The sequence below is a fragment of the Equus caballus genome, chromosome 6, assembly GCF_041296265.1.
Source record: "Equus caballus isolate H_3958 breed thoroughbred chromosome 6, TB-T2T, whole genome shotgun sequence".
Taxonomy (NCBI): Eukaryota; Metazoa; Chordata; class Mammalia; order Perissodactyla; family Equidae; genus Equus; species Equus caballus.
In genome coordinates, this window is record NC_091689.1 from 41,801,681 (window position 1) to 41,814,943 (window position 13,263).

Sequence of the window (13,263 nt, forward strand, 5' to 3'; positions counted from 1 at the left end):
AAACTGAGCCTGCCCTTTGTCAGAGGGATTTATTCCCAAGAGGGTAATTGGAAGGGTGTAGAGGGGGCCCATCTGCCTGGCGGTCCTCCAGAAAGGGGCCCTGGGCCACACACAGCTACTGTCACATGGTCACGCAGAGGTCACTGAGGCTCAGTGACCCCAGACCAGGGCTATTTAGGGGAGCGAAATGCCAGGCTGCGCAGGCTGGGCACCTGGGGACCTGCTGGAGCTGGTTGACGGGTTGTCTGTAGTGCCCTGGGGGGAGCCCTGGAGGAACCCCCACCTCACCAGGCTCGGCTTCTGGAGCTCCTTGCTCTTATCTATATGGGGGGGGGGGGCGGAATGCAAAGGGAAGAGACTGGTATTCAAGAGCTCAGAGGCCTCTTTACTAACGAGTCAGGACGAAGTAGCTGGAGAAATTGATATTCCAAGAGTTGGCAAGTATCTGATCCGAAGACAAGGAAGCCAGGACTGAGGCAGAGGAGGAGCCCCAGCCTGGAGCACTGACCCCTAAATGACCCTTCCTTGCGTCTCTTAAAACCTGCCTGACAAACAGAAGGCGTGGCGTGTTGGCAGTATGTCACGGGTACCCCAGTGTCCCTCTTCCATTTCGTCTGCTTACCTCAGGGGATTCATCGTCAGGACCCGGGGTGTGGACTGAGAAACCCCCTTGACTCAGGACTTCCCTGGCAGGATGCTCCTACACCCTCCTTTCTGTCTGCGACACAGCAGCGGCACAGCAGCGGAGGGCTTGGTCTGCTGTCCCAGGAGGAGAGAGCATCTTACCTCCCGGGAACTCCCTGCCTCTCACCCTACACAGATGCCACTTGCATCCTACCCTTCAAGCTCAGTGCTCAGCTGCCCCTGAACACACTTCTGCTTCCCCAGCTCCAGGAAAGCAGGCCCTTCCCTGAGTCCGGAGCACTCTCCTCACCCATGGGTAGTGTCCCCCTGCTTAAAACTCAACCAGAAAGTCCCCTCCTTTATGCAGTTTCCCTGGCTAGGCCATGGACTTGACCGTCTCCTTTTCTGATCTATGGCCCTTTTGGGGGCCACCCTTGTGGTTCTTATCACAGAACGTGTATGGCAGCTCTTGGTGGTATGGTTCTCCTCCTTTCCTATACGGCAAGCTGTCCTGGAAGAGGGCCCTGCCTCCCCACACCCCAGTGCCTGCTTGTCAGCTGAGTGAGGACGGGAAGGGCAGAAAGAGCCCAAGCCTAGGCGTCAGGGCACCCAGATTCTGGACTCCGTTGCTCATTAACTAGCTGCCAGCTAGTTAATTAACTCAACGGCCCCGGCCTTGGGTTGCTGTCCTGTAGACGAGGAGGTGGAATGATGGAGATCAGGGCCCCTTCCGTCACTGGCGCTCCGTGACCCACCAGTCCCCTGGCCTTTGTAATGAAAGACGGCCCTCCTAGCCTGGCAGCTCTGCGTCCAGTTAAACACACGGTGTCCAGGCTGCGTGTCAAGGTGGAGAAGGAGGAAGGACAACGTACAGATGAGAGCTGGGGAGTAAAAGCTGGAGTTTCCGAGCCCTTGGGAGCGCGGCCCCCTACAGGGACCATTTCTCTGTGTGTGTGCATGTGAGTGTGCATGCACAGCTGTTTTGTTTTGCTGTCTGGGACGACAAAGCAGCACGGAGGTGACAGCCGGGACGCAGAGCAGAGAGGTACATCTTGATGAGCCGTCTGCCTCCTGTGGCCTTATTGAGGCTCTTTGTTAGGTTGTCTGCCAGCCGAGGAGATCTTAAAGAAACCCTGCTTTGGAGGAAGGTCATTGTGGAGAGGCAGGTGAGAGAGGGAGAGCAGGAGGAAGCCCAGCGGAGGGAGGCTGGGTGAGAGGGAGGGGGCCAACAGGAGGAAGGGGATCTGAGATTTCTCCTCCTCCATCAGATTGTGGCAAGTCCCCTGGGGACCAAGGCCAGGATCTAAAACAAGGACCCACCATGCACAGGCATGAGGGGGAGGTCTCTTGATAACCCCCAGAGGAAAAGCCCGAGAGGCCAGGGGCCTCACATTCCTGGGGCCCCTTTGATGGATTTCTCTTCCTCCCGAGTTCTGAGCCTGTCAGCACACATGGTAGCGTGAGGTACCATCTCCTGTGCACACAGGCTTACAGGAGGTGCTGTAGGGGGTGCGGCCAGCCTCATGCTCCCCACAGCTGGAGGTCCAGCAAGGCTCTGACAATAGCCGGCGAATGGGGATCTGAGGGCAGCCCCGGCGGGTGTCCCAGGAGTGAAGGCTGGGCTCTCTTTGTGTCTGGGGTGGAAAAGCACAATTTGGGTTGTGAGGCAGGAGTTGAACAGAAGGGTTTGAAATGATTAAAGACACGGCAGAACACAGTCAATTTGTTGTGAAAGGTGTCCCCACGCTCCTCACTGCCCTCCCCATTCTACACCAGCCCTGTTCTCAGCGTCCAACAGCTCTTACCATGAGGAAGTTCTTCTTTGTCTCTCACCTAAGTTCCCCGTTTCTTAGTGGATTCCCTCCTAGGTTTTCGAGGGAATCAGAGCACAGCTGAATCTCTAGGCTCTCAAGTCGAGCATCTGTAGGAGGGCAGGGCTCCGTATGGGAGAAGCGAGTACAGCCAGGTCTCGAACCCTGGAGGGAAGGGACAGAGAGATCTTGCAGAATTTGCCTCCCAGTCAAGTGGCTGACTCAATGGAAGTCACGAGTATTTATTTATTTAGCTCAAAAAATATTTATTGGGGCCCACTATGTGCTAGGTTCTATTCTAGGTGCTAGAGATCAGAACTCAACCTCCTTGCCTACTGTCAGCCCCCATTCTAATGGGGTGAGACAGACAATAAAGGAGGATAAGACAAATAAATCTTGTTGCTTAGAAAATAAAAAGAGTGATGAGCTAGAGAATGCACGGCAAAGGCGAGGACTGCTCTATCCGGGGTCAGGGCTGGGAGATGACGTTTGGGCTGAGATCTGACGGTAAGAAGGAGCCAGCCATGTAAAGGTCTAGGGAAAGGCCATTCCAGGAAGAGAGGACAGCTGATGCAGATGCCCTCGGGCGGGGACCAGCCTTAGCATGATTGAAGCAGAAAGTGATTCAGGTTGAAATCAGGGAGATCAGCAGGGCCAGCTGCTCTGGAGTCTTATAGGCCAGATTACTAAGGAGTTGAGATTTTGTTCCAAGAGCAGTGGGAAGGCACTGGAAGGTTTTAGGCAAGGGAGTGACATGATCTGATCTTTAGAAGCGTCACTCTGGTGGTTATGAGACTGCGTAGGGCCCTATGGCATATCCAGGCGAGAGGGATGCTGATTTGGCCCAGGGTGGTAGCAGTGGAGGTAGAGAAATGGGCAGATTTATGAAGTTTTGGAATAAGGTCTGTAGAACTTGGATGGGATGAGGGAAAATTATAGCAATTAGGTAGAAAATGTGCCCCCAAATGGGGAAGTCTCAAGGAGGGTCACGTTTGGGGAAGAAAGTCCAGAATCAGGTTTTGAACATGGGAAGTTTGAAATGCCTATTGGTGACACAATGGAGCTGTCGGTAGGCAGCTGGAATCTCCTAAGTTTGCAGAGGATCCCCAGACGTAAAGCACCCAGGCCTTGCCTTGCAGGACTTCTGGTCCAGCCATGAGATGGAACTTGGCAGCAGAGAGTCTGCTTTGTGCCCTGCTCCTCCCATTTCCACCCAAGAGCCTCCAAAACCTGTTTCACTAGAGAAGAGTTAACTCCCACCCTCTCAAGACTCCCTGTGTTAGAATCAGAGAATTTCTTCCAGCTCAGAGAGCCCGCGATTCTACGAGACTTGACGCTGAGCAATCAAGCGGAGGGGCAGCCTGGCTTTGGGGCTATTCTGGGAGCTCATTGACCATGGAGGCTAAAGACAGGGGTAAATAAACTCTTAAATCCCAAAGACTTGATCATTCTAAGCATTGATGTGACTCCTCTCTGACAGTTTCCAGAAGGTTCCTCTCTTCCACGCAGCCGTTTTCTACAGGTGAAAGAAATCTGTCTAAGTTGACTATCAAGGGTGGCTTTATTTATTTATTTTTTAAAGATTGGCACCTGAGCTAACAACTGTTGCCAATCTTCTTTTTTTTCTGCTTTTTCTTCCCAAGTACCCCCAGTACATACTTGTATATTTTAGTTGTGGGTCCCTCTAGTTGTGGCATGTGGGATGCCACCCCAGTGCGGCCTGATGAGCCATTCACGCCCAGGATCCAAACCAGCGAAACCCTGGGCCGCAGAAGCGGAGCGCACGAACTTAACCACTCGGCCAGGGGGCCGGGCCCTCGAGGGTGGTTTTAAAAGGAAGAGTAAGGGGGAGAGACCGGAGGGCCACCTGCAGCCTCTCTATAGAGAAATGCGAGAGGGAGGAGAGGGGTGTGGCAGCCAGTGCTGGACCCCCAGCACATGCCCCGCCCATGATCACGTGCTGAGTCTGTGTCTCTCGTCTTTGTCATGACGCTAGAAGTGGCTCTACCTGTCCCCTTCCCACCCACTCCTTTCAGCTACCTGGACACTGAAGCAGCAAAGCCCCCAGAGAACTCAAATGTCCCCATATTGTAGGACCTATTCAAGAAGGCCAGCCAGAGCTCCAGCCATAGAATTGCTGTAAGATGCCAAGGGAGGGATGGGTCTCTTAGGGCCTTGGTTTCTTTGTCTGTAAATTCAGATGAGCTCTAGAATTCTGTAGTCCAATATGGTGGCCACCAGCCATGTATAGCTACTTAAATTTGAATTAATTAAAATTAAATTAAAAATTTTAAGTTCAGGTCCTCGGTCACACTAGCCACAGTTCAAGGGCCTAATGGCCCCGTGTAACTAGTGGCTACTGTATGGGACAGTGCAGATCTGGAACAGCTCCATCACCTCAGAAAGCTCAATCAGACAGCGACGCTTTCCATCAGCAGTTCCCAAAATATGGTCCCTGGACCAGCAGCATCAGCATCACCTGGGAGCACTTTAGAAATGCAAATTCTCAGGCCCTGCGCAGGCCTATGAATGAGAAACTCTGGGGACTGGGTTCCAACAAACCTTCCAGGTGATCCTGATGGATGCTAAAATTTGAGAACCAAGACTCTAGTCTAGAATGATATTCTCACACATTATCTCATTCGAGCCCCAACGGTCTTACATTCATTCTGCCTTTCTAGGGAAAATGTAATCAGGAAACATTTTGCAACTGAGGAAACACATTCAAAGATCACAGCCCTGACAGACCCAGGGCTAGAAATCTGGCCCCCTGACTCTGCTCTGGTCTCTCTGTTTTTTCCCTCATCAAACTTTTCTGGGATCGTTCCAAATTGAAAAAACAAAAGCATACAATTCTGTGTCTCTGTGCCAGACTGGAACTCTAGTCTCTTTTAGAAGAACCAGTTGCATCTCAGGAAGTCAGAATGATTGTGAGGGAAAATCTCTCCAATGGATGGTCACTGAGGTGATGGTTGAATGTCTCATGACCGTGGCATAGTGGCTAGGGACCCAGATCCATCTCCACTTTCCAGAGGAGGGAACAGAAGCCCCAGAGGGAAGTGCTGTCCATGCCTCTCGGCTCCTTCCTTCAGGCCTAGAGAACAGAGAGGTGAAGAGCCTTAGAGACAGACCCTGTTCGTCCTGGTTCTGTAGTTAGGGGCTAGAGGACTTGAGCCAGACATGTAATCTCTGTGAGGCCTCATTTCCTCAGCCGTGACGTCCGAATAAAGTAACAGAGCCCATCTGCTGTGAGGATGAAATAAGCTCATGGATGTAAGGGTGCCTGGCACTCGACACCTTTGCGACATTATTACACCAGACAGTAGGACGTCAGCCTGGTATTTTCATTCTTTTTCTTTTCAATATAACCTGCCTTTTCTTTCTGTTCTTTAGCCCCAGATTTCTCTTAGCATGTGAGCACCAGCTTGGGTTCTCCAAGCCTATTTGGGAACCAAAGAAGCATGGGTGGCCCTTGTAAGTGGCGTCATCAAAAGAGTAGTTTTTGTGGGCTGGTAGCGTCTCCAGTTTTCTGGAACCTACCTGCAAACATGGGTAAATCTGATCGTGACTTTCAGGAAGGAAAGAGCCTTCTTACAAAGTAGGGGAGACCTTGAGCAGGAATTGGGTGCAAGAGAGGTTGTTACGTCAGGCTTAACATCTAGGAAGCCCCATGAGTTGCCCAGCCTGCAGTGGCCTAAGTTCCAGTCTCAGCCACCGCTTGGGTCATGCGACCTTGAACAAATGTCTCTGCCTCTCCGCCTCTGTTTTCCTTCTGTGGGACAGGGGAGAATGGTCTCCCCAGGGCACCTGCCTTGACGTCCCGAGATCCGAGGATATGGCGTCCTCACTGTTCTCTGGAACCTGGGCCTTACCTTCCTCTTGGGGCATTTCCTGGTGCTGTTTGTTGTGGAGAGACAGAAGCCATCAGTCTCCCCCCACCCCAGAACCTCAGTTCACAGGCTGCCGTCTGACTCAGCTCCCCATCCGCTCTCTGCCCGGGTGCTCTCTCTCCCCTCAGTTCCTGCTGATACACCTCCTCTCTCTAACTTGAATCTATTTTTCTCTCTCATTGTCTCTTCCCTCCCACCACCCCCTCCCCAAAAACACATGGTCTTGCTGCCCTCTTCCCACTTCCTTGCAGCGGTGGGCGTCCAAATGAGGCTGGAGTTCCTGCAGCGCACGTTCTGGGCAGCGACACAGCAGGTGGGTGCGATGGTGCCGGGCCAGGTCAGGGCTGGAGGACACGCCAGCATCTCCGGGGGAGGAGCGGCTGCCCCACTGCCTCTCAGCCAGCCTCCTGGGCTCTCAGTCAGCTCTCCTGGGTCCCTTCCTTCCTTCTCTCCTTTCTTGGTTCCCCATGCCTTTGCTGCCTCCTTACTCCAGTACTCTCTCTCAGCTCAGACCTAGGGGCAAAAGGCAGGACACAGTGTCCCCTCTGCATTTCGCTCCGTCTCTGCTGCCCTAAAGCCACCACACAGCCCCACCCGCCCTGCCCCACAGGTCCCTCCAGCCAAGATCCAAGCCATGACTGTGGTCCCGGCCACTGAGAGCTCTGCCTTGCCATAGTCCTTCCCATTCCGCCTCTTCCCTTCCTGCCTCTGCTCCCCCGGTGCCCTCCAACTCAGCTGTATTCCTGGGTATCCTCACCATCCTCCACAAGGGCCTCCAGCCCCAAATCTGTCCCCACGGCACTAAGCCTCCGCTGTTCCGTGGCCCCCGTTCACTTGTTGCGTCCTCACTTTGAGCAGGTTTAGGGAACCACAGAATGAAGACGGAAGGCATGGGAGGGGAGGGGCACCAGCCCTGGGACCTGGAGTCATCATGCAGGATGACAAAGGACAGGAGCCTCCGGAGAGGCCCCATGAAGCCACCCCACGAGGCTTCCAGCGATGCACTGACCTCCTCCCCTCCCCCATGGGCTGCAGGGGCCGTGGCTCCCTCCCAGGAGGCTGATCCTGTGTGCTTGGGCTGCTGCCAGCCAGCAAGGGTCCTGCTTCTCAGTGACCTGACCCCACTGACACACACCCCACATACATACAATACATGCACCCATACACACATCACACACCACACAAATACCTACACATACAACACAGGCATACCACACACACGCCACATATGCCATACACAGACAGACACACACCAAACATATATACAGTACACACACGTGCACACACAAGTATACCATAAACACACATCCACCATTCCCTACACATAAATACACAAGGCAGATGTACCACACACACAACACTCAGACATGCTGACAACCACATATCTCCCACACATTCACACAGGCTACACAATTCACAGTTTCTCCTCTTCCTTCCAGTGTAGCCCTGTGGATGGGCCTTGCCCAAAGAGCTGCCAGGACAATGTAAGTTCCTCCGCATGTGAAGAGCGTGGAAGCGGGAACCGTGGGCCCTTCGACCCATGTGCTCTCGATGGGCCAGCTCCCCTCCTTCCCAGCTGCCCTCCTTCCCAGCTGCCCTCCTCCCCTGCAGTGCTGGGCTCCACAGAGGGTACCTTTCCACTGGACATCGAGACCTGCCTTCCCAAACCATCAGGACAGGCAGGAGACCCAGGGGTCAGTGGTAGGGCCTGGCCATGACCTCCCTCCTTTCTGGGTTTCTTCCCAGGACCTGGACTGCTTTGTCATCGACAACAACGGGTTCATTCTGATCTCAGAGATGTCCCAGGAGGTAAGGTCTTGGGGAAATGGAATTAGGGAGGAGTCTAGTCACCCAACAGCCATGTCAGTCAAAGAAAGGGCTGACGGCCCCAGGAAGCAATCCTGGGTTAGAGCCAATCGGAGTAAAAGGCCTGAAGAAAAAGGAGTTTCTCCTTGAAACCAGAGTCATCCTAGCAAGGTTACAAAATTCAGACACATTTCAACTCAGATGAGCAGAGACAATGTTACTTCCTTATTTGTTGGTAACTAACTGGTCTTCTCCTGTGGTTGGTGGGGAAATTGTCCACACGATGAGGAGAGGCTGGGCAGAGCTGCATCTCAGGGACCCATGTTTTCGGTGCTGTGCTGTGCTGCCCTCTGGCCTGGCCTTTGGGGGACCTCCCAGAGTCCTAAGCACCCTCCCACTGCTCATCGTCTCACTCCCTTCTGTTGCCTTCACCCGCCCTCGCTTGGGCCACTCAGGCTGCTATAAGAAAATACCACAGACGGGGCAGCTTCTAAACAACGGGAATTTATTCCTTGTGGGCTGGAGGCCAGGCGTCTGAGATCAGGGTGGCATCATGCTCGGGTGAGGGCCCTCTTCCAGGTCACAGACTTCTCCTTGTGTCCTCACGTGGTGGAGCGGACCAGGGAGCTCTCTGGAGTCTCTTTTATAAGGACACTAATCCTGTTCCTGAGGGCTTTGCTTGCATGGCCTGATCACCCCCCTTACGGTCGCCATGTGGGTGAGGTGTCAACATGTGAATTCGGGTGAGGCACTCAGACCAGAGCACCGTCCCCTCCCACCTTCGTGGGGCCCAGAAGGGCCAGGCCTTCCTCACTGTGTGTCCTCTTCCTGTCTGGACATGCCTTGTGGAAAACTCTACTCTAACCCACCAAGCTTGGCCCTCCCTTTGCTAGAGGGGAAATAAAACAATGGAGGCACTCCTTTCTCACCTCATAGCTGACGGCACACCTAACTCTCCCTCAGGCTTATGGATGCCCCCGGCCTCTGCATGTGCTCAGAAAGCTATTAGAGAAAGAACAATCATAATTTTGTATTTGCTGAGCCCCAAACTACAAGGCAAGCTCAGAAACTTGGGTTATTTTCTTTCCCATGTTAACCTTGTGGGTACGAGGCAGAGTGTCACCCTAATCCAGGGAAATTTTAACTCCTTCATTCTCAGTTTCAAAATTTCAATTTCATATAATTTTCATGAGTCATGAAATAGTATTAATCTTTTGATTTTTTCCCAACCATTTCAAAGTAGAAAAGCACTCTTAGCTCAGGGGCTGACATCAGTCCCTGGTGAGCCAGATTTGGCCCCAGGGCCCTTGTTGGCTGACTCCTGCTCAAGGCAGCTGGGCCAGCCTTGCAGGGAGTGGGCCCAGGAGGGAAACCAACCGGCTCGGGGCCACTTCAGGAGAGGCAGTCCCCCAAGGGGCCCTGTGCATAACCCATTGGGGCCACTCTGGTCCTCGTCCACCCAGACCACATTTGCTCATGTGTCTTCACAGCCGTGATGTCACTTGGTACAAATATGGATAATATATGGTAACAAACAGTTACTCAGAGACATATTTTATAAATATGGTTTTTAAAAACTTAGCTTATTTACCCTTATTTTATCAACTATTATATTATCTTTTTGCATGGTGTGTAGTTTTAAAAGCCATCCCTCATCTTATGTAAATGAAATAAAATTTAATCTTCATAATAGGGTCAGGGCCTCCCAGGGACTCCTGCAGAGCCTGAAGTTCCCCTGGCCCCCAACACACCCCTGCGCCCCGCCCCCACACCGCAAGGCGCCCAGGGAGGCAGGCCTTCCCTCATCATCCCTGCTGATGCTCTTAGTCTCATTTTATGCCGGGGAAAAAACTGAGACTCTGCAAGTTTAGGTTATTAACCCCAAAACTCACAGCTACAGAAAAGCCAGACTTCGAACCTAGAAATATAGGTGGAGAGCAGCAATAGCGAGCAAGGGATATCCAGGAAAGACTCGTGTTGAGGGAAACCAAGCTGGGAGAGCACTGGTTTTGCTGGGACTCCAGAATGCGTGGGGCAGGGCTGGTGGCCCCAGGGAGACTGGCCTTCTCTGGTGGACGTGGAGGCTGCAAGTCCTGGCTCCTGGACAGCCATTCTCCCACCGAGCCCCTACTGCGGGCCAGGGAAGAGTTCATTCACTTTGCAGAATCACGACCTAGGCCTCCAGGAGCTGAGCTGCAAGGCTGGGGCCGAGGCTCAGCTCTCCTCCTCACTCTGACCTCTGACCCCACGACCTGAGCTGCGTCAGGTTATGAGAGGCACACAGGGAATGACAGCCAGACCAGAGACAGCCAGCGAGGGTGTGGCCTCGCTGGGTGATTCTGGGTCTCTCACTTAAGGTATCAGCCAGGGCTGCAGTCACTTCGTGGCTGACTAGAGAGAGGTCAGTGTCCAAGCTCACTCCCATGGGTGCTGGCAGGACTCAGGTGCCACATGGGCCTCTCCACAGGACAGCTCCCTCCAGGGCTGCTCGCTTCATCCAAGTGAGCAAGCCAGGAAGGCCCAGCGAGAGTGTGAGAGCAAGACGGGAGGCACAGTCTTGAGAATCTGATCTCAGGAGAGACTTCCCATCACTCTGACCACATTCTGTTCACGAGAAGCAAGTTACCAGGCCCAGTCCATGCTCAAGGGGCAGGGCTTCTGGAAGGGCACGACTATAAAGAGGCTGGGGCCCGTGTGAACCCCTTCAGAGTCATCCCACCACAAACTCCTACCCACCTACCCAAACCTGCCCCTCTCCCCAAGCACACCCAAGTGCTATCAAGGGCAACGTGACCTGGCCGCTCCCCCAACCCCTTCATTCCTCCCTCCCCCCTTTTATCCCTAGGCCTCAGAGCGTGGTGGGGGGGCCAGTAGCAGCAACAGCAGCATCTGGGAGCTTGGTAGAAATGCAAGTTGTCAGGCCCCACACCAGACCTAGGGAATCAGAAACTCTGGGGGTGGGGCCCCCCGTCTGTGCTGTAAGAAGCCCTCCTGTGAGTCTGATGTGTGAGGAACTCTGAGGACCACTGCCTGGGCCTTAGTGTCAGTGGCTATTAGTCTGGATGCGCTTGCTCCACTGGGCTAATGTGTCAGAAGGTCCAGGCTACTTGTCCCTGCCGAGGTCCATCCAGGGTCCTGGGGAGGGAAACCTGTCACAGATCCAGATCCAAAGATTCTTCCCAAAGTCCTTCCCAGCCCTTCCTCAGTAAGGCCCCTGCTCAGCCAACTGTCCAGTGCAGGAGCCCCAGGGCCCCGTCTGCAGCCTGCCCGAGGAAGGGGCTTGGCTCTCTCCTGATCCTGGGGGTGTTCCAGGCCTGCTGGTCAGGCGTTTGGCCCCACTGGGCCTCTCTTCCAGCCTGGGGCTCATTCTTAGAATAAAGAACTACAAACGACAGGATTACAGCCTTCTATCTGGGGCCTAGAAAGAGAGCAGACGGCTGGGGCCAGAATAGTGACAACAGCTCCCTGGGTCTTTGTAACGTTTACAGTGGCTCTGTCACCCTGGATCCGGGGACTCTAGGTCCCATCATTTGCCTGTGGGTAGCTCCCACACATGGGAGCTTCAAAACGGACCTCAAAGAGGGAGTGGAGCCCAGAAAATCAGACTCCCCACCCAGGCAACTTTCCCTGAGGGACTTGGATCTCTCAGAGGGCACAGCACCCGCCCTAGCTCCCCGCTCCCCACCCAGCCTGCAGAGCCAGGGCTGGCAAGGCTCTCAGATGAGGGCAACGCTTTCTGCCCTCACAGGGCCTCTGGTCTGCGCTCGAGCCTCAGCTACTGTCTCCTTCCGTCCTCCTTCACCTCCCTGCCTCCTTGTACCCCTGCCCAAGCCTTTGTCTCCTCTCCCACTCAGCACGGCGGCCTCCCCTCGTTGCTCCCCGTGCTGTGTGGGGGGTGCAGGAGAAACCTCCGTGCGCCCTGCTGCACGGGCTCCTGACCTGGCCCCTCCAGCCCCCAGTCCTCCCAGCCTGCCTCAGCATGTCCCTACCCCCTGGGCTCTGGCAGCAGCCCTCCGCTGCCTTCACCGGACCCGGTGCCTCTCCCCAGAGCACCGTGCGCGTGCCCACTCCCCCACGCTCTTCCTGACGCCCCGTGGGGCCAAAAGTTCTTGTCAATACACTGGGCAGTTCAGAGCAGTCAAGTGAGGCTGCGCACTAGGAAGGAATGGAAGGCAATAGGTCCCCCTAGGAGCCACCCACAGTGAGTTTACTCTGGTACCTCATTTAATCCTCACACCCCTCAAGAAGATGCGTTACCCCATTTTTAGAGAAGAAACTGAGGCTGTCCCTAGGTAAGGAGGCCATGTGACATTTGCTCCATTCCGTCACCAGAGTCAGGAGCGCCCCCACCCACCCTCTGGTCCCCCTCCTCTCTGGGGACAGCAGCCTCAACCAGGCATGCAAATTAGCCATGCCCAGGGGCTGCCGCCTGGCCAGCAGGATGCTCATCAATTCTGCTTTCTTCACTGCTCCTGCCCAGCTGCTTCCTGCTCCCGACTCCTCGGCGGGACCCCACCTCACTCCTGCCTCATCACAGGCTGGAAACTCAGGGAGCTCAGGCCCCTTTCATCCAGCCCCAGAGCTCAGGCAGCCCAGTGGACCATTGCTTGTTTGTGCGTCACCCACAGCGAAGGCAGAACCCTGCCCTGGCGACAGCAAGCTGGACGGCAGGTAGAGCTGCAGCCCCTGGTGGTGCCGTGGCTGCGCGCAGGCTCCAGTGCCCGTGCTGGGCTGGGCTTTGGGTGCCACCTCACGTTCCATCTGGGGGTCCTGAACTGACAGGGTACCCGAGGTTGAGTGTTTGGACCTTGGCTCTGCAGGGTCAAGAACTGATCAATTTACCTATTTGAGGCACTGATTCACTCCGATAAAGTTCCAGTGAACTATCAGCTAGCAACTGTGCTCTGCTGTCAGGACTGAAGTCCCCACTGAAGTGTCCTAAACAAATTAAAGGTTTAATCTCTCACATAAAAGAATGGATGAAGGCAGTCCAGGCCTGGTTGGTATGACGGTCACCAGATGTCCCCATCCTCAGGACCACAACATGGCTATAGGAACTCCTGCCTCCTTGTCCACTTTCCAGACAAGAAGAAAGGGGAGGGCAACAGCTATGAATGAGGTCCCCCTCCCGC

The 13,263-nt window shown here is 54.4% G+C and overlaps 1 protein-coding gene across 1 annotated transcript in view; it reads left to right on the plus strand.

The window, feature by feature from the left end:
* CACNA2D4 (calcium voltage-gated channel auxiliary subunit alpha2delta 4) overlaps window positions 1–13,263 on the plus strand; it is a 105,431-nt gene that overhangs the window by 83,222 nt on the left and 8,946 nt on the right. Inside the window, exons 27-29 of the mRNA XM_023642900.2 lie at window positions 6,577–6,638; window positions 7,765–7,809; window positions 8,072–8,134. Coding sequence (XP_023498668.1) covers window positions 6,577–6,638; window positions 7,765–7,809; window positions 8,072–8,134 — 170 coding nt within the window. The remainder of the gene's footprint in view (window positions 1–6,576; window positions 6,639–7,764; window positions 7,810–8,071; window positions 8,135–13,263) is intronic.